The 21,562-nt window shown below is 43.7% G+C and overlaps 1 protein-coding gene across 8 annotated transcripts in view; it reads left to right on the top strand.

Moving 5' to 3' along the window:
- Positions 1-21,562, top strand: part of FHOD3 (formin homology 2 domain containing 3) — a 1,176,281-nt gene that overhangs the window by 110,794 nt on the left and 1,043,925 nt on the right. For all 8 annotated transcript variants that reach the window (XM_069219602.1, XM_069219604.1, XM_069219603.1 and 5 more), the window contains exon 2: positions 2,903-3,009. In XM_069219602.1, coding sequence (XP_069075703.1) covers positions 2,903-3,009 — 107 coding nt within the window. The remainder of the gene's footprint in view (positions 1-2,902; positions 3,010-21,562) is intronic.

The raw sequence follows: 21,562 nt of genomic DNA, 5'->3' as shown, positions 1-21,562 counted from the left end.
GCAGTGGGGGTGGTGAAGTGTAGATATAGGTGTGTGAACAAGACTCATAACTCTAAAGTGTGCACAGTATTGTCAATAAATCAATGCCCAGTGAAATACTTGCTTTTATAAGAAATAGCAGTGTTTTTATTTCTATATCTACACATTAAAAGACAACGACATTCATAAGCAGTAACACAATCCCCTTGAGGTCTGGTCTCTAGTGCTTGTCAGGCAAATACCTGTTTCACCCTCTTCCTTGTAATGTGGTCAGAGTTATTACCCATTCACTGTTTTGCTGCATACAGGGAAAGCCCACTAGTACGCTATACTCAAGAGTTCCCCTTTGACTCATAGGAATTAGTCACAAGAGTCTATGGTGCTACAGGATGTTCAACAGCAAGTTCCCTGGGGCCACACAGAACCAGTTCAAGTCTATTTGATGCTGCAGTGGGAGCCCGGAGCGTGGGCACTCACGAGTTCTGATCCTGCTCTGAGAAGTTGGACAGCTCTCGGTGCACGCAGCAGCACCCAGCATGCATACGCTCTCTCACCAAAGCAGCACTGCTGGCTCTCCCTCACAGCAGCTTTCAGCTTACGAAGGTGTAGTAAGTTAATCTTCCCTGAAAAGGGGGTGGGTGGATTCGATTCTCCAGCTCTCGACCCGAGCCCAGCAAGTGTGTGACATCTTTCTCGATGTCCTCCACAGTCCTCAAGAGGGTCAGTCAGGGCAGATGTTGTTGTGGTGGCTCGAAATACTGGTCACTGCCTCATTTTATTCCTGGGCAATGGCCCAAAATATTTGGCAGTCTGGTACCGGCAACTCCTCTTGGCATATAGGGCTGCTGATGTACCTTCGTTCACAATGTAGACTCCTTCATTGCAGTCGCCCACACCATGACAGCCCCTCCTGGCAGACAAGGTCACAGCTGAAGTGTTCACAAATCATGCAGGCTGGTCACACAAATACTTCAGTGGCGGTCCCCTCTACCTTACGGGGTCACTGCAACAATAGCATGGGGGTCGCTGAAAACAATCCTGCATGCAGGCAACAACCTGATTGGTGCACAGCCGAATCCTCACACCTAGCCAAAGAGTCCTTACAGTAAGACTCCCCACAGGACCTCACTCCCTACAGCACTCTCCTCTTCCTCACAGGGTACACTGGTCTTGACAGTCAGGCAGGTGTTAGTGCCCCTGGCTCCAGGGCAGGTGTTCTTGGTTTTCCTGGGTGATGTCCCCTCACCCAGCAGAGAGGCTAGCAAGTCTTGGTCTCAGTCCTAGTACCAGGCGAAAGTCTTACAGAAGCCTTCCTTTCTCACAAAGTCCGCCTGGCTGCATGGCAGGTGGCAAAGTTTGGGTCTCAACCCCATCTTCTTATAGACACCAAATGTGATTTAGGGTCTTTGAAATTTTATATTGGGATTCTGCTTCTTTTAAAGGGTACACTGTTCCTTCTCTTCTTCCCCCTTGAAAGGCTGTCTCTCACAGCAAGAAGGGCTCTGAAGGTGATAGACCCACAACATAGTTCATAGAAGTGGCCAGAGTTCACACCTTGATTTCAGCCACAAAGATATGTTCCTCAAATGGTTAATTCATGACTCCCAGCCTGTTTTTGATTCCTTTATCAGGCCTATTTCCTTCCTGAGATGTGCCCAGGTCCCTTCATTGTTTCTATCCCCAATCAAAAAGCAACCTTTTGAAGTGTAAAGGGGGAGTCTTTTCCCCTTTACTTCAGTGTGTGTTCCACCAAGCTTACGGAATGCAGCAATACACAAAACTGTCTGGGGGCATTCATATACTCCTCATGTCTTAACCAGGCTGGCTTGGGCTTCCAACAGTTGAAACCAGTGTCCTCCATGTAATGTACTATTGTAAGCACACTTGCATTCAGTGTACTTTCAGAGCACACATACTGTCCAGTACTGTTACCTCCATGCATTGTGCCACTACAGACACACATGCATTCAGCACACACATTCATTCTGAACTCATTGTTCAGTACTGTAGCTTTTCTGTATTGTAACTGGGTGTGCTATTTGTAAACACACACATTAACAGTGCACACACACCATGTGTTTTCTGCACAACACCTCACCATTCATATATTGTACTTCCCACAAGCACCCACACATCCAGCATCTGCTTTTACTATGCACAGACTGCACAGCACTATATCTCTCATGTAATGTATTCCTCGCAGGCATACATGCACCTAATACATGCACCCTACTCTGTGTGCCTGCAGACACACATATACTTCACAGTAATGCTCTGTCTTTGTGCTTTACCTTTCCCAGGCACACATACATCCATACATCCAGCACAGTCACTCCATGCAGCAATCTCCCTGTACCTGATGTAGGCCATGGGTGAGCAGGAAAACGTGTAAATGGTGAGTGAACCCGTAGGCCTTACTCAGTGACACCGGTTAAAAGGACCTTTGCTACTGATTACTACACAGTATGCTGTCACCACCGTGCTCGTGCTCTAGTAGCCTTCCACCACTATGAGGGTAGTGCTATGGGTGCCCCTCCTAGTCAAACAGGACTGCAATCTGTGAGACAGGCCTATGTCATGGTGCACACTTAAAATTCATGTTTCCTATGATTTAAAAAATTTGCTTTCGTGATTAAGACAGTTGTACAGGTGGGCGCACAGAGGACAGGGCTACACATCTCTCACAATGCAGAAAATCTGTATAGCGATTTATGCATGGTATGAACTAGAAAGACAATATGGCATGAAGTGTGCGCCAGTTTTTCGATGTACAGGAAAGGTAATTTGAGCATGATCTGGGTGGTGGGCTGTAAGGGCAACTAAGCTTTAGACATCCATCTGCATTTGGTTAGTAAGGAGAGTATTAGTACAAAACCAAAGGGGTACAATGCCAACTCTTCTAATGCCAACTTTTCTTTCACAGCTTGATGACTGTACTCTGCAGCTGTCCCACAATGGAACCTATCTGGATTTGGAGTCAACGTTGGCAGAGCAACGAGATGAACTGGAGGGTTTCCAAGAAGACTCTGGGTGAGTTACTCAACTGGTGAAATTAAATGCTTGGGCCATTTTAGAATGAATGATTAGCAAAGGGTCTGTGCGTGACTTAAGACATAAAAGCTATGAAAGACACAATGTCCACATTATCATCTCATGTGCTGCTCACGTAAAACAGTTAAGCCCTTTTTGGTACTTTTAGGATGGTGCAATGATGTCCTTGATGCAGCTGGTGCATTTGAACCAGGCAGTGAATGCAATCCATACACTGTGTGTGTGTGTGTGTGTGGGAACTGGTACATTTGTTTGTGCTGTACATTACATAGATTCATCCATTGAGAATATTAAAACGTGAAGCTTTTTCTATGTGTTGAAGAATGCATACAGAATATTAGGCAAGAATCAGGTTATATGAAATTTAGGAAAATGGTGAAAACTTGGCTCTTTTCTCGTTAATTTTTTGGTACATCAAGATCAGGGTCTTTGATTTAGTTTGTTTCAGTTTCTTCTATTGGATATTTTTCTATCTTCATTAATTCTGTTATTTTTCTTATCCTCTGTCTATTTTTTACTACGTGCTTTCTTCCCAGCGCTGCGATGCTCTCTGAGTAGGAACGCGCTTTATAAATCTCAAATTACATTACATATCATTGCCTTCAAGAGTGCCATGGATGCTGCCCTCTTCCTTCAAGTAGCCCAAAACTCTTTGTCTAGATTTAACAAAGATAGATTTTGAAGAAGTGTTGCAAAATATTTTCATTGCTATTTTCAGAGTAAAATGTCATGGGCCCAATGTACCTTGACCTCATGAAAGAACACTCCACTTTGCATCCAGTGATAACCTAGTGCAGATATGCTTTATGGCCTTTTGTCTCTAACGAATTCTAAGCATTTTGAAGCTGAACCAAGTCATTTCGGCAACAAAGCTTTACTGTCTCAGGTACACCCATGCACCTTCCGTTATACACCCTGGAACTCATTACATGCATAACCCTGGGACTTTCACAGATTAAGCATTTTAAGTTAAGGGTCCATACAAAAACGTACTATGCAAAAACATAAACTCCAAAATACATGCTGCCCAACCTCAATAGACAGCTCTTTACCTCACAAAAATTATTTGACCTACATTTAATTCAAAATCCTGTCAAACTCACTTCCGCAGTACTTTAGAACTGGGGTGCTTCATGAGACTAATTCCTGTAACCGAATTTTTAATAATAATTCTTTATAAGCAGGGTGCAGATTTTGAAAGCCTGCGTTTTGGAGTATGTTTTTTCAAAAGCTTTTTCTGCTGTCGCTTTTCACATGCTACTTTCAGTAAGGTGTGGGCTGGTCAGGCAGCCCCTGCACCCACCTATGCTTTAGTTGTCTGCTTCAGTAAGGTCCACTAGAATGTGCCTGCAGACACTGTAATATGAGTTCTGTTTGCTTATACTGAAAAGCTTTTGCCATTTATGGACAAACAGGACATATTATGCATTCTTTCATAGGATAGTTATCCATTGCAGTAGTGATAAGCCGGCAGTGAGCCACCTACAGCATAAACTGACATCACGAATATTTTGCTTAAGTAATTCATTGGCTGCAGCTCAACGAAAAAGATATATTGACAATTTTTGACATGTAGTACTGTGCATACAACCACTCGCCACTTGCTTCTGAGCCACCACTGGAGAACTTGCAAATGTTGGCATGTCCAAACTGAAGTTAAGATTTCTGTAAATCCTTTTACCAGCAGCATTGCATAATAATGCACGTAAAGTATGCTGAGGCTTTGTTATGCTATTAAGCAGGCATACTTCAGGTTGTAGGGTTCGCATTTTAAGCTGTATGTTCTTTCGTCGCTAGCCCAAACCCCAAAATTGAGCGTGACATTCATTACTTTTCTACATGCATGAACAGAAGCCTAATTTTGTCTGATTAGGCAGATGTGGTGTAGCTAACTATGGAGTTATAATTCTGATTTACTCAATTAGCCAAATTGTGTAATCGTTAGGGAGATCAGTTTAAGTTCCCAAGCCTAAGTTCTCTTATGTGGGTCTCAATAGGCTTCAGATCTGTGTTACTCACGACATAAAAACTACCTATTGCGTTCAGCAACACTGAACAAAAATAGAGAGTGGGTAAATTAGGACATTATTGATCTGTATAGTTTGTTGTTCGTCCCAGTTAATTGAGCGAGGCCTTCGCTGTTTTAGTTCAAATGTGCAGTATATTGAATTAGGCTCATAAGGTCTTGAGAAATACTTATCGTTGTCAACAGAGTTGTATCACTCGCTAAAGCATTTTTAATCAATGTCATGTTTGGCTTTACACACTCTGAGAAAGGCCATAGTGAAACGTTAATCACTCATCTTGGTAGCTTTTCATAAAGCCGTTTTCATAAAATCCACTTTAGAACAATGATAGAGGAGTGTACATAATCTGGTGTCGTTTTACAGAGCCAAGAGGGGTGGACCTGCCTCTCCCTGTTCATGACAGGCAAAGATGGGCCCATTCTTGGCCAAGTCTTCATCCGGGCATGCATGGAGGCACATCCCATGCGCATCCCCTGCTGTGGAACACAGGTGCTGCTTTTAGTGCCGACGTGGCATGCTGGAATGTGGGCTTACGGGCATGGCGGCTCCCTGCCATTAAGGATGATGGCGCCCGAAGTCCTGCTTGTGGTCTACTGGCTTCCCCACTCTGCGGGACATCGTATGCTGCTCTTAGCGCCGACTTGCCATGCTGGAATGCAGGCGTGCAGGTGTGGCAGCCCCCTGCAAGCTTCCACCATCCATTGCAAATTATTTGTCCCCTGTTATGGGTGCTGTTGACTCTGAGATTGACTTAGTGGTGGAAAGAATAGACGCTGCTAGTTGCCTCTGTTCATTCTGTAACTAGCAACCGGGAGAATTCTGATCCTGTACATATCCCCAAGGTAACACTTAATGGTGTGGAGGATGTGAATTATAGCTGTACTGTTAATGTCAACTCTTTGGGCTAAGTTGATTATGGTAAAAAATTCTCAAGTAGTTCATGTGCCCATACTAATACCTCATTGAAGGCTCTAGAAGTTTAGACTGTTATTTCTTCTCAATCAATTTCACCCCATCTAAAAAAAGGCCGGAAAAAATCCAGCCTGTGACAAAGCGGAAAACTAAACCTAAACCTTCAGTTGATTAACAACCGCTTCAGAAACTGAGTAGTTTCCTAACTTTTAACACCCAGGTAGACGAGTCCATGAAAGATCTACTTGTGGACCTTCTTAACTCTATTGTTAAGGAACAGTGTGACGGACTATTTGTTAAATTGCAAACTATGAACCCTTTCCGTTCTGAAATTTTTATGCCAATCGAGAAAGAATCATAGAAAATACTGGCCTTGACTCATCCTCCTGGCGCCCAGTCGCTTCCTGCTGGGGACTCTGGGCCAATTTTGGTTTCTTCATCCTCATATGGGCCTCAACTCTGTGATAAAAATAGCAAGGCCCCTGCAGTTTTTCCAGCCAATGGTCCGTCTCTGCAAGTTTCTCACGTGGCAATGTGAATTCTGATATGTGTAGCTCCAAGTGCCTGAAGTTAGACTCATTCTTCTTCCTGACACCCACCAGTGTAGCTTACTTCTTTCTCATGAGTGCACTTCCTATATTATCATTTTAGATCAAGTCCTTCCTTTGTCTGTTAACAAAAGGGAATTCTTGATGTATAAGGTCATTTATTGGCTTAAGTCAAACTCGGGATGCCCTGGGGATCTATTCAACCAGATTCAGACGATGAGGAGAATCTTATGGGTAGGACATGAATCAAAGCTTACTCCTGGAGACCGTGTTGTCATACGCTGTGGAAGACCTTTTCTGGTAGGAAAAGTGTTAGAGATCCTAAGACACTTGAAAGAGTAAGAGCCTTACCTTTGGGATTTTGCTATAAGACACTCTAACGTCAGGCCAATGATCAGATGGGGAATGGGAATACCCATGTTGAGTCACTTAGTTTGACCCCCACAGTGATCCTCTCCATTCCTATATGAAATCTTTTTCCCCATTGGACAGTCTTGAGGACAATGATCTAAGTCCTTTCATTCTTTTATTTTGCCTCCTCATATCAAAGGCAATAAAGGTCCCAAGTCTATACTTTCCGAGTCATTTGTTCACTACCTGGCATGAAGGAGGACCTCTCAAAATGTTATCCGTTAATTAAAAACTATTTAACCCTCTCTGCCTCACAAATTGTTATCATGGGATATTGCAGGGATCCATCCCAAATTGTTTTATGAAGACTTGGCCCCCTTTATAAAGGGCTTTGAAATAGTCTGTCTTCAAGAGACTTGGGACACAAAGGACTTTCACGTACATGGCTTTTGAACATTTTGTACCCTTGCCAGTCCTCCTCCCACTGGGAGGGTGAAGGGTGGGCTGACTTTTTGATTTCGGTCAAATTCTCCTGTCCTAAAGTGGAGTTTCTGTTCTCAACTCCTGGTTCCAAGTGTTGCTATTTTCTAGTTTAGTTCCAGCAGACCTGCTGATCATTAACTTTTATTGTAATCTGTTTGATCATCGTTTTTCAGACTTGGTAGACATCCTTGCTGATTGCGTTGCAAAACTGAACTGCAGCAAGAGGATCTGCTGTATGTTGTGGGTGGGTGATTTTAAATGTACCCTGTGCCCTTTTTGCGGGCCACTGGTTTGTGGTCTACTGGATCAGTTCAATCGGGCGATTACACATTTTAAGCATGCAGGTAATGGGGATGCATTGATCAATATGAATTTTAATAATGACCTTCTTTTTCCTAGTGGTCTGTGGCCCAGCTTCCGCAAATTCCTATCCAACTTTTACAGGGGGTGGAGTGCATTGTACTATTGACTTTATGTTAATTTCAAAAGTATATTGTTTTTTAAATTTCGGCTTTTAGGATTTCACCAAATTGTTTGAGCGATCACAATCCCCTTACCCCTACTTCCACCTACCAGCAGTGAGGCGTGGATAATGTCCCAGAGCCAGTCCCTATTACCTTTTCTGCAAATAGAGTTCGCTGCAGTACTGTTAACTCGGCTCAGTTTTTGATGCCTATAGTGTCGCAAAAAATTAGATCCAATGAATAGATGTCTGTCTACTTACATATCCTCTAGTGTGATAATAGATAGGTTTACTAAGATTTGTCACCCAGTCTCCTCTCCTCTGCTCTAACTTCGAAAAGCAAGACGGTGATACCCCTCGTCAATGCTGGTTCAATTCAGCTTGTTCTGAAGCCCACAATGTGCTGAAGTCAACTTTAAAATTCCACTCAATAAATCAGGAGACCATTAAGCCTGGATGATTGTTTTATAAAACAATGTTGAAGGGTAGGAAATGTGGACTCAGAATTAGCTTGGGCCAAGTTCCTCAAGGCAGGGGAATCAAAGGAGTCAAAACTTTTTTGGGAGGCAGTTAATCGACCCATGTTTACTGCAGGACCCCCCATCCAAGTCTGATTGGTTAATTTCAGCAAAATCCTGGATAATTCACTTTTCTCAAGTGTTCACCCCCAGGAGTGAGGCCTATGTGGAACAAGATCATCTGGAAATGACACAGAATGATAGAGAGAGGATGCGTGAGTTCAGCCTCACCATCGGGGTTGAGGATGTATCTTTAGCCATTAGGAAGACCAAAAGTGTCAAAGCTCAAGGCCTAGATGGCATTCCTGTGGACTTTTTAAAAAGAAAACTTAGATCTTTGGGCTCCACTGCTCACAAATATTTTTTGCGCAGCTATGACCAGACCTCATATAACCACTTAGAAAGAAGCAGTTATTGGCCTCATCTTCAATAAAGGGGACAGAAATAACTCTGCTTGCTATTGTCCAATATATTTCTTGGACTCAACTATGAAGATTTCAGGCTGGGTTCTTCGGGAAAGACTGAAAGATTGGGCTGAATCAAATAATATTATTTCAGACCTACTGTATGGATTCAGGCAGGGGACTGGAACAACACAGTAATGTTTAATCCTCTCCTTTTTAATTGCCAAATATGTCCAAGTCAAAAAAGGTGCCTTGCATTTAGCCTTTATGGACGTATCAAGCATCTTTGATATGGTAAATTGTTTGAAATTATGAACTATGTTATAGAGCTTGTGGGGTGGAGAAACCGTTAGTTGTGTTTTTTGCTCTGTCTACACTGGAATAACTCAGTAAGGATCCGATACTCACCCTCTGGAGAATGTACATCCGCTTTAAGATGTAGTCAGGGTTTGCGACAAGGCTGCATTATAGTTCCCATTTCTATTTTTAGTTTATAAAATGGTCTAGAGGGGCACCTGCTTCAAAAGAGCTCAGAAAGTGGGGAATAATTTTATCCCTAAACTCCTTTGTGCCGATGATGCTGTCCTTATAGCCAGGACAGCTAATGAGCTGCAGCAGCTATTGGACAATTTTGGGGAATTTACAATCTCGTTGGACTTAAAGGCCACCAGGTAAAATCCGCCAGGGCCAACGACCGCGGGAGCACCGCCAACAGGCTGGCGGTGCTCCCTTGGGCATTCTGACCGCGGCGGTACAGCCGCGGTCAGAAACGGAAAACCGGCAGTGTACCGCCGGTTCTCCGCTGCCCTGTGGAATCCTCCATGCGCCGCCATGGGGATTCCGAGCCCCATACCGCCATCCTGTTCCCGGCGGTTTTGGCCGCCAGGAAGAGAATGGCGGTATGGGGTGTCGTGGGGCCCCTGGGGGCCCCTGCAGTGCCCATGCCAATGGCATGGGCACTGCAGGGGCCCCCGTAACAGGGCCCCACAAAGATTTTCAGTGTCTGCCATGCAGACACTGAAAATCGCGACGGGTGCAACTGCACCCGTCGCACCCCTTCCACTCCGCCGGCTCCATTCGGAGCCGGCATCCTCATGGAAGGGTGTTTCCCGCTGGGCTGGCGGGCGGCCTTCTGGCGGTCGCCCGCCAGCCCAGCGGGAAACCCAGAATACCCGCGGCGGTCTTTTGACCGCGCAGCGGTATTCTGGCGGGCCCCGCCAGGCCGGCGGCTACCGCCGCCGGCCAGGGTCAGAATGAGGCCCATAGTCCTTTGTTTTAATTTGTGGGCAAAAAAATACCAGATCAAAAAATCATTATATAGAAGGATTGTCAGTTGTAAAAGTGGACAGCTTTAATTATATAGGAGTACCTTTTGACTCGAAGCTTAAATGGGGCCCTTTGCTATTGTTAAGAGCACTTAAATTCTCAAGAACTATTGAAGGAAGGATTTTTTTTGTTTTGCATCAGAACTGGGCCACAGTCCAGTAAAGGTGTTGGTCACTTTGTTCCACTCCATATGTATATTAGTTTTCTCTTATGGGGTAGGCGGGTGGGGATATTGTGATAGCAACAATTTGCAGAAAATCCAAAATAGTTTTTTGCGTGGATTATTATTAGTACTCCCAATTTTTTGCCCACTCCGGGATTGGCCTTACTTATTTAGAAGATTTATTAGGGTTGGCTCCCCTTATGTTATGTGTAAAACTATGGCAATCACACCAGTTGGGCCTTGCTAAATCTATAATTTTAGATTGCATGGCTCTTGATAGCGTGGCCTGCATTCTGTGACTTGTCTATGTTAGGAATCCCTTTTTAAATCTGGGGATTCCACACGTGAACACAAATCCTCATTTATTATATCCTGCAGCAAAAGCTCGGATAAGGACTTTGTATGCTCAGTGTCAAAAGGTACGCTGAGCTAATGCGCTTGGATGGCCTCCCTGGAAAGACATTTCACCCTTGCCCCTGGATGTGAGTTGAAGTTGTACCTGATGTTCCTAGAGATCTACGGTGGCACCAGTGGCAGCTCCTCCGCTATGGCCAATTACTTTAAATGCATTTTCAAGTGGCGTTTATTCTACATCATTCTTTATATCTTCATTGTTATTTGGCATCCTAAAATGTGTAAATGTTGTTATGCTGCTTAGACATATTCATTTTCATGTACAGCGCTGTGAAGCCTTCTATGCGTCGTCCCTGCTTACTAAAGGTACAAACAAATGAAAAAAAAAAATAACCAGTGAGACTAGAATAGAGACTTTGCAGTAGAACACCTGTAGTCATGGAGAAGAGTTGGCCCTTGATGATTGTTTTTTTTCGTGTGGACAACATGGATTGTCATGCGCTCTGACTGGCCTATAATTTATAGAGGGTTTGGTAAGAGAACTTAACAAGCGCGTATACAAGCACGCAGCCGCCATGTTTTCTTTACCTTTTCACTTGTAATAAAGGAGTATTTCCTAACCCCTAGGCAATGCTTAATTTGTGCCGGTGCTCGGTACGGCACTTAATGGTCAAAACCAGCTCTTATGTCAGTCCGCCACATGGGGGCGTGCTGTTTGATACTTTTGAAATGAGCACAACAACAATATTTAATAATTTAAAATGCATAAAAATGACAAATACCTGCTGAATGAACCATTCTTTAAGCTTTTAGTGGCCTGGAATAGTCTAAGCTGTCACACGTTTCAGACTGCGATGGTTATTAGTTGTGCTGGTACAGCGCTGGCCGGGGCAATGGGTGATGCAAGCAAGCTGCAGTGGTCTCCTGACCACAGTACTTTTTTTTTTTTTTTTTACAAATTAAGCACTGCCACCAGGTGAGCTACCAAGCATGCTTACTGCTCACAAGCCTCAGATTTGTTCTTGAGATGTTGAGGGGAACATTTGAGAGTATTTTCTTGGTCTGGCACAGAGACAGCTTTAGTTGACATGCCATTTGCCAGTCTCATATAATAAAAAAACGTAATACATAAAAAATAAGCTTGAACATATTTACAGTATTGGGTCAGACCACTTCTGTTATTGGCTTGCTTTCAGTGTGAGTCATTTTTTGTCATTCTTGTGTATTGAAACTATGTCTTCACATTACAGTTATTCAAAGCCAATAGCATCTTTTTGGCAACCATTAGAATGATATTTTCTTCTGATGTGCATTAAAACTGAAATGGGTTTGTATGCCAGTTCTAAGGGCTCGTGCCTGCTAGGAAGCACCTTCAGTGTTCTATTAACATGAGGCTTTCTTTTTTATCTTAAGTATGACTGCCATATTTAGGGTGCAATGTGTTTTTTGTGTCATTTGTGTGGCAATAAAAATTAACTATATCAACAGTTTGAAATAGCCAGACCTGTTGTCTTTGGCAGTACTTAATTCATGGTGCCGTCATAATTTTAAAGTCTTGAATTCTCCAGCTCAAGGACTGCCTGAGCACTCAGCACTTTTCCACACTCACCAGTGTCTCACTGTATTTGTCTGTAATATGGCTTTATCAAAACTTCGGAATGTCAAGTCTTATTTTTGTGTTTTAGCCACTATTTCACCTGCCATCCATTTTTCCCTTTTACTTGTTCATGAAGACATTTTTTTACCAATTTTTGAGCATGCGTCAAGCTTTCATTCAGGCCTTTTTTTTGGATCTGTATCTTAAGCCTGAAAGCACTATCACGAAAAGACAGAATTATAAGACAAGGAAGAAAACACAAGTAACAAGGATACACAGGCAACTATTTGGACTTGTCTTGTGGTAAATTAGTTTGGATAGTGAACTACCAGGGGTGACTCCTCTGCTAAGGCGGAGGAGCGTCGCCCCACTGGATGGTGGGGAAAGGAAAAATAAAATGATAATAACGCAATGTTAATATCATTTTATTTTTCCTGAGTGTAAGGGGTGGGGCTGGGCTGGAGGGAGGGGGCGGAGAAGGCCGGTAGGAGGGGTTTTGCAGCACAAAGTGCACATGTCTGTTTGGACTGCCATGTTGGCCCGGCCAAATGGACATGCGCACTTTGCATGTTCTCTACCAGGGTGTTTTGCACAGTTGAGTGGAGAACGTGCCCCAGGCTCTCACTCCCAGTCTGAGCGGCAAAGCAGGCCACTCAGACCAATCACAACGCTGCTGTCATGCTGGTGACAACAGTGTCAAAATTAGCTGGGAGGCTGTGTGCAGTCAGGAAGAGGAAGATGACGAGGACTGAGGGGAGATGAACACATCCCCCCGATGGTAAGCGTTTTTTTTCTAACTTTTTTATTTTTTTGTCTCACACCCTCGTTCTACCCGCCCCATCTCCCCCGTTGAGTGGCCGCTGCCACTATGTACTACCACAAATTTATGTGATATGGGTCACTCAGCATCCTGCACGTGCCATGGTAGTGGTCAGGTGGCCATTTGTTGTTTTGGCCTCACTGAAAGAGTGATTAAGTGCACTGAAAATACCGGATTCGGATGCATGAAGAGTGTTAGACAGTGAAAGAGACTGGTTTGTGACTGTGTTAGTCAACCACAGTGCCTTGGCAATATATGTATAGTCATAGCTTGGGCACTTGAGGTTGGTATTCTTTAACATATGGCCGTTTGAACACTCTTGTGTTGTCTGCATCTTTGGGTAATTTGTCTACACTGTAATTTGAAAGTGTCAGTGCTGTTTGTCTACAATAGTTTAGTATTAAATAACTCGGAACAATTCCTTAGACACGTGGCTGTGGTTGGGTATTGATGTAGGAGACGAGGGTCTTTGTGCCAGACTTGCGCCCCCTCTTCTTGCACCCTCGAACACACGGGTATTATAGACGGGGCCGCTGATCTTTGTGGGATCACTTCTGAAATGGGATCGTGCCTGTGCATATCTTGCATCAGCACAATCACTGGGGGGCACGAGCTCATTTGCATGGGTGTTTGGTCCCATGCAAATGAGAAAACCCTGGCTCTGCTCTCTCGCCTTATTACCGATGATAGACGCAGAAGCAGGAAGGCCGACAGGGAGGCACACTAACTGTGCGCCACATAAAGGTAGTGCGCAGTCTGTACGCCCCCGGGGGCTCCCTCGGAAAGGGAGAAATGGGTTCTCAGTGACTCTGCAGATCCCCTTGCGAACACGTGTACTCACCCAAACGCCCCCACCCTTGTACACAATGAATCGTGGACTGGATACTTAAAGTAGCTGCTAGCCTTTCGTTAAGGTACTGTAAATAACAAACAAAAAACAGATCTAGTCATGCAAAAAGTAGACTAATTGTCACGATGAGGAATTCACCAGGTGTGCTGAGTGGCAGGGGCACAGCTACCATTGGTGCAATAGGGGCAGTGGCACCAAGGCCTAGAGTGCTGAGGGGGCCAATGATGCCTGATAATTGCAGTATGTTACTATCCCAATAACAGTCAAAGGGCCATTTTCCTTGCATTCACCATGGCCAGTGTCATCCTTGCTATGCTACTGCTGAGTGGTTTCAGGTTTAGCAATCTAGCCTATCTGAATGACGGATGAGGAACTGAGCATGTCGTATCCAGCTGAATTTCAGATCAAACTTGTCAGTGGGAGTGTAATTATGGGAGTAAGCAGAGAGACTAAGCTGGTCAGGAACTCGAATTTAATGCAGAAGTGTTTTTTCCTAGTTTTTAAAATACTCAAGAGCTGTGAGACTGGCCCATTGGAATCAGTGACAAGTAGGCCTACCATATGAGCTATAAATGCAGTGCTCAATATAGGCCAATTGGATATGAATTTTGGGAAATTCTCTTCACTCGGAAAACGTGTGGCAGGTGTGTCCCACTCGAATCTATTAATAAATCATTTTTTGAAACCTATTACCTTTTTTTGTGTGTAGTTTTCCATGTTTTGTGATAAAAGCTAACAAATTTATAATTTTGTCTCTTTTGTAACAGTGGGACCTGGAATGAGGATATAGTTGTAAGGTACAAATAGTAGCGGGATTATTGAGATTCCACATTTTTAGAATACTTTCTCTGATTATTTACGCACAATAGACCACTCAGGCTCCAATATGATAGATTAAAAAAGAGTTATGTGCTCTGTTTTCTTTGTTTTTTTAGACATTGATGATGCTTGTCTTACTTCTGAAGTAACTCCTGTCAGGCACAATTAAAAACAGACAGGGGTGAGTGGAACTGGCTGAGAGGTCTAGGACAGCCCCGAGTCAATTGAAGGTGCTTAGTGAGAGTGAACTCTGATTGAGAGGTGTCCATCCTCGAAGCAGCATCATTTAATCTTATGCTGCATTTCAAAATGTAATAAGGGGATATTTCTATCTCAATCCCAGTTCTGGTGCAAGGACTTCGGGAGCCCCAGGCAAAACTGCATTTTCCCATTATGGCACTCACCTACTCCCAGCAACAGGGACTTTTTGAGGCCTTTTCTGCAACGCAGTGTCCCTTCTGTTATCCTGTAAGGTTGCTTCAATAAGCACCATTTTTTATACAATTTTTAAAAATAATTTTAATAGGAAGGTTGGAGCTTTTCTAAATTCAATTTTTTTAACACAAACTTTATTTAATTTTAAGCATATTCAGCATGTTTATACAGGAGTATATGCTTCCATTTATATGTACTGTACATCTCGGTCACCTCACTGTTGTGCGTAGGGTATACCTAATCTATTATTTCTAAACAGTACACATAATATTGCTGAACACAGTTCCGTCTGCCCCCGCTTCTCTGTCCCTCACCAAACAACAACACAAAATACAACAAACTATTGGCTGTGTCATACTGTGCGGCCAGTGACTTTAATGCAGGTAATTATTTTGTTCCGTATGTAGTCTTAAAATATAAGTCTTGTGTCCATGGTCCACTGACTAATCAGAGCCTCATTTTGAGAGGCTTATTAATTTTAGCAGATATCAAGGGGTTCGGTTCACTCTGTGTCCTGTTAGGGGGTCATGTTGTGTGTCTTAAAGGTTTCTAATTGCAGATCCCACTCGAGATTGGCTTCTCGGGCCCTCGGTACTCCTCTGGTCTTATAGCTGAACTCTCCACTTAGCCTCACTTTTTCATTTCTGCATCTCCAGTCCTCTGGTCGAGGGGGGAGAACTGCTTTCCACTTCCTAGTAATTTGTTGCTTCGCTAGTTGTAGTGCTAGGTCTAGGAATTTGTCTTCTACCTTGCTTCCCTGTGGTTGTATTGGTATGCCCAGCAGACAGAGTTCCATGTGTTTTAAGACTGGTTACGTCCACTAAGTCAGTAAGTGTCTACGTTATCTTGCCTGGGGCATGTCCATAACATATGTAGTAAGTCAGCCCCTTCTTCTTGGCATCAAGGGCACTTTGCTGTTGCTGTGGGGGTGTCTTATTGATCAGTTGTGGTGTTAAATAGGCTTTATGCAGTATTGAAAACTGAACAAATTAAAATCTGGTATTACGGGAAACTTTCCTAGGGAATTCTAAAGCTTTTGCCCATTCTTTATCTGTAATTTCTCCATCTTGAGTCAAGTTCTCAATTCCTCTTTATCTGTGAAAAGGAGACCCCAGGGTGCATTTTAAGTCCTCTATAGAGCCATTTCACTAAGTGTCACACCTCACCCATCAGATGTATTACCTTCACTAATTCATGTGTTACAAGTTCCTGTCCCTCAGGAGCCCACTACGTTCGTATCAGTCTGACGATACTAGCATTTACAAGAAAAAGAGTATTCGGGAGATTATGTGCATTTATGAAGTCATTGTGTGTCGTCAATGTCCCCTCCAAAAATAAGCTTCCCACTGTGGTAAAACCTTCTATTTCCCATCCCTCCAGTCTACTTTAGGTTAAGATTCCTGTTGCTGTAGGAAGGCCGCGCATGAGAATGCTAGGGGCATAGGGAGCCAGGGTTGTGGTACATTTCTCACCATTCGCCAATACTGTAGAGCTACACATAGTAGCAGTGGGTGGGAATGGTCTGGATGAGTCTCAGAATAGAGGTGTTGGTGGAGGCGGCCTTGGTAAATGTCACAGTGTAATTAATCTTGAAAAAATTACGGCCCGCCAGCCAATAGGACAGCCATTGTAGTTTTGCAAAACAGTAGTCCTCGAAATCTGGTACTCCCAACCCCCCTGTTCTATCTGCAGTTGCAGCTTAGCCAAACTGATTCTACAGCAGTTTTGTCACTAGATATGTTCCCTCAGTAACATATTGAGATTCAACAAGCACTTTAATATAGTTCCAACACTGACCAAGTGGTTGTTTGTTACCATTAGAAAAATATTGCCCTCATTAAAATATGTTTCACTCAAAAAAAAGTATTAAACATGGTTATAAATACAGAAGAGGCCCTCATTCTGACCTTGGCGGGCGGCGGAGGCCGCCCGCCAAAGTCCCGCCGTCAGGTTACCGTTCCGCGGTCGAAAGACCGCGGCGGTAATTCTGACTTTCCCGCTGGGCTGGCGGGCGGTCGCCTTCAGACCGCCAGCCAGCCCAGCGGGAAAGAGGCTTCCACGATGAAGCCGGCTCGGAATCGAGCCGGCGGAGTGGAAGCTGTGCGACGGGTGCAGTTGCACCCGTCGCGTATTTCACTGTCTGCGCAGCAGACAGTGAAATACATGTAGGGGCCCTCTTACGGGGGCCCCTGCAATGCCCATGCCAGTGGCATGGGCACTGCAGGGGGCCCCGCGACCCCCCCTACCGCCATCCGGATCTCGGCGGTCCGACCGCCGGGATCTGGATGGCGGTAGGGGGGGTCGGAATCCCCGCGGCGGTGCAGCAAGCTGCGCCGCCGCGGAGGATTCAATGGGGCCGCGGTACACTGGCGGGACCCCGCCAGTGGTGCCGGTCCGACCGCGGCTTTACCGCCGCGGTCGGAATCCCCATTGGAGCACCGCCGGCCTGTCGGCGGTGATCCCGCGGTCCTCCGCCCTGGCGGTCAAAGACCGCCAGGGTCAGAATGACCACCAGAGTGTTTGTCCATTTTACTGAGCTGTTTGCCATGTCAACTGTGCAAACATAAATTTGGTAGTGGGTGTATATTTGATACACAGATCAAGTCCAAAGACTGAGCTCAAAGATGCACTACTCAAAATCAGTGATATTTTAGTTGCAAGACAGTATTGGCTACTTGAACGCAGGATCATTCATTTTCCAGTTTTAACATGAAAACTCCTTTACATAGTTGGGACTTCATTAGTTACTTTTAGAGATCTCTAAATTTGGTAGAGTAAATTACTGTGATTTGCTGAGTAAGTGCAGTAAATCCAAGACTACACATTCGGAAATGCACTCCTGTAACATTGCAGAATGTGTAAATACTTGCATATATGAGTACACCTTTGAAGTTGTGACAGACACAGTTTCACTGGATTACTGCTGTAATGTTTTGTAAACTCCCCAAAAATCAGAAATGTGCTCCAGGTGTAACAGTAGCCTCACAGGAGTCGATTTGTAGCCTTCTTTTGTGAACTGGGTCATTAGCTTTAATTGCATGCAGAGGTTGGATTCCCTTAATGCTTTAGTATCTGTCTCACTCACTCTACTAGCATCTCACTTGACCACAGCCCTAAAGACTTTTCTGGACCCTCTGTTGTCTTAATATTTCTTTGGGAATACAAGACTAATTATAATTGTGTAGGTCGATTTTGTGACGATTATGGATGAGATTATCCCTGAATGCCAGTCTTATTGCAGATTAGTCAAAATACACACTGCTAACCACATCCTTCCCCAGATGCTCTAAACCAAGGATACTCAAAGTACGGCCCGCGGGCCTCATGCGGCCCCTCTGACCTTTACATGCGGCCCCTGGGGCAACAGGAGCACTGGGCAGGTTTTTACTCCACTCGACAAAAATATTAAATACACACGCAATCATTTATTTCAAACTTAATTGGTGTTAAAGAAAGGAAGTAACTAGGGACTCCTGCACTTAACTTTAGAAACACCTTCATTTTTAAAGACATCTTGCAGCATAAGTATAAAATCAGGACAGTCTCTTCAAAATTAAGTGTATTTAGTTAACATGCAGAACCTTTTCGCCTTAGTACAATTTATTTTATCAGTGCATTGAGATGTGTTCATTTTAAAGTGATAGTTTTCAAACATAAATTTGGAAACATTTATTATTTCCCTTACTCTGAGAACACCACCAATAGTAAATTAAAGAGGCAAGTCACTTGGTATGTGCACTTTATGGGTGGCCTGGGTTCCTATCATACATAAACATCAATATAGTTTATTGAACATATAAGCAGGTTTTGTGCAGCACACACCATGAAACATGTATTTCGAGGTCATCTTAAATGAGATAATGCAGAACAAGGAGGGAAGGTGACACTAAACAATTACCTAGGATCACAAAATTTTGAAAGGTGGGTAAGACGGGATTAATTCCAGGGTTTCTAGGTTCCCATTGTTTATTTCACCCACTAGATGCATAGCCTTTTCTTCCCCTACACCTACCTTGCCACCAATCCCCCTAGTCACCGCACCCACCCGATCACCACCGCCCTGGCATCAATGCGGCCCCCAGGCACATCACAGACCAAACTTTTTGGCCCCTGGGAAAATGTTTGCGAGTACCCACGCTCTAAACTGATAAAGGTTGACCCTCTATTTAACTGATGTTCTTGCAGGTGACTTTCAGGTGGAAATAAATTCTCTTGATGAACTTGTGGCAACCAGAAGGGTGTGAGCTGTGTCCCTGTTGGGATGAGCAGCGGGCCTGGAATATCCATGGGTAATTGTTTACTGAGGTTAATCATGTGATGCCATCATAGTTAATCTTCTTTAAACAAATCTCAACCTCTGTGGCAACAGGGAGAATCTCAACCAATGTGGCAACAGGGAAATGTTACAAGAGCATACATATGTCACAAGTGAAAACTCTAATCATGAGGAAAAGGCCAGATTGAAATGTGGTCTTGTCCTTTTGTAAGATAATGTTTGGCCCTGAGAGCAATCTTGTGAGATAACAGAAACTTCTCCATGTTCTCCTCTCCGTGATTCACGAGGAAATAAACATGACCTTCTCTGCCCAGCAAGAAATATTTATACCATTTCATCATTCCTGCCATGCAGTGTTAGAAGGAGGGGGATGGTTAGTTTCTCCCTTTAAAGTCATGTTCCTGACATGTCCATTTTGATTTTATGCACCTTGCTCATGGTTACATAGGGCAGCACATGCTTACCAATTCACCAAAGGTGGACTGAATCATGGACTGAGTTTGAAGCATTCCCTGTGCAGAATAAAGCTCAGAGCAGCTACCTTCATGGATTGATATTCCGTGCAGTGCATTTACTGACATGAAGTTGGATATAAAATTGTACACGCTGTCCCTATATGGTAAATAAGAAAATGTTTTTAGTTTTTGAGGTGATAGAAAACGCCTTTGCTGGTAAGACATCTTGCATTGATTCCAGTTGGTTTGCTTACAAAACTTTTGAATGTTTGTTTTGAAAATTGGAAAGCTAAACTTGAGAGTGCCAAAGGTGAGTTGGATTCCCATTACATGACTGATTTTGGGAGCGTGCTGTTGGTACCCAGGGGTTTTAAGGAAGTTGCGTTGTTGTGAAGGCCCTTACATGACCTTCACTAATCCCTATTTTTTGCCTGAGACAAAGCCAGTAGGAGCATCTGTACCAAAGGCAAGGGACTCTGGAAACACTTCCTACAAATTGAATACACATTGGCAAATCAAATAGCTCTGGCGTTGGCTCACGGCATTTTGGTTTTGTCAAAGCTTGTTTTGATTTGTCTGCAGAACGTTATTGTTGGGGAAGCTGCTGGGCCCTCGTCAATTTGAAAAAACAATTGGCTAAAAGCAAAAATATTTTTTGGTCTCAAAGAGCACTCATTGCCAAAGCAAACTACTTAGTGTGTGAATGTGCTCTTTGTGAAAGGGCAGAATGCTGTCAGTACTAATGAAATTAGCCAGTGGCGTAAGGGGGCTGGTCCATAGCCCCATGCTGTACGCTTTAGTCGGCAAAAGAAAAATGTGAATGACATAATAGCAGATCAATTGGTGAAGAGGGTTGGCGTCTGCAAGTACATTATACGCATAATTTTTGTAAAATCAAAAGGTCTTGGCTAACGCTTGACCTAACTATGGCTCAACCTGAGAACAGCATTTTAAAGTTTCTCATTAACGATGAGACAACCACAACTCTTTGGCATGCAAAAGATAAGGATGATCATATCTTTTTAGGACTATTAAAACACAGAACTGTGTAAAATGAAATATAGGAAACCCCATGTGGAAACTGACCAATTCTTTAATGATTATTGTTAAGGGCTGCTGACGTGAGGAAATAAGGCGAGGAGGTAAACGTTCTTCTATGACAGAGTCTGGGTTTAAACAGGCAGAGTCCATATTTCAGAGAAGTAATTATTTTACACAATATTGAGTTTTAAGTACCTTTAACAATCCGCACTCCTCTCCCTTTCCACTGCTGTTTAAGCTCTCCTCATGCCCTGCTTTGCATATAATGTATTTTAACCAGCTTGATTGTCGGAAAACCAGAATCTCATTCTCGCCCCCCAAAATTTACTGACCAGGCTACGCCCATGGTTAAATGGTGCAGCATTTGCACACTCTGATGAGAATAAACTGTAACACAATTGCAGTTCATATCTCTCCACTTACCAAACAGCGTGCAGAAGCCACCCCTCATTTGTCACGCGACAAACACAAATCCAGGGGCACGGGCGGAAAGTAGAACATTGTAACAGCATTTTATCATGCTAGGTAGTGCGGAGGCAGAATGTTGCTGTCAGAATATTGTCTGACATGAAGACCATTTGCTACATTTCGTCCACAAAAATACCGCCCGAGCGCAGTGCACATTGGAAGATAGGCACCCAAAGGGACACTGTTTCCGTAAACGATATGTAGGACACAAAATGTGTTGCA

This window comes from Pleurodeles waltl, chromosome 2_2 (assembly GCF_031143425.1).
Source record: "Pleurodeles waltl isolate 20211129_DDA chromosome 2_2, aPleWal1.hap1.20221129, whole genome shotgun sequence".
NCBI classification, from domain to species: Eukaryota; Metazoa; Chordata; class Amphibia; order Caudata; family Salamandridae; genus Pleurodeles; species Pleurodeles waltl.
This window is presented reverse-complemented; position numbering and strand designations above follow the sequence as displayed.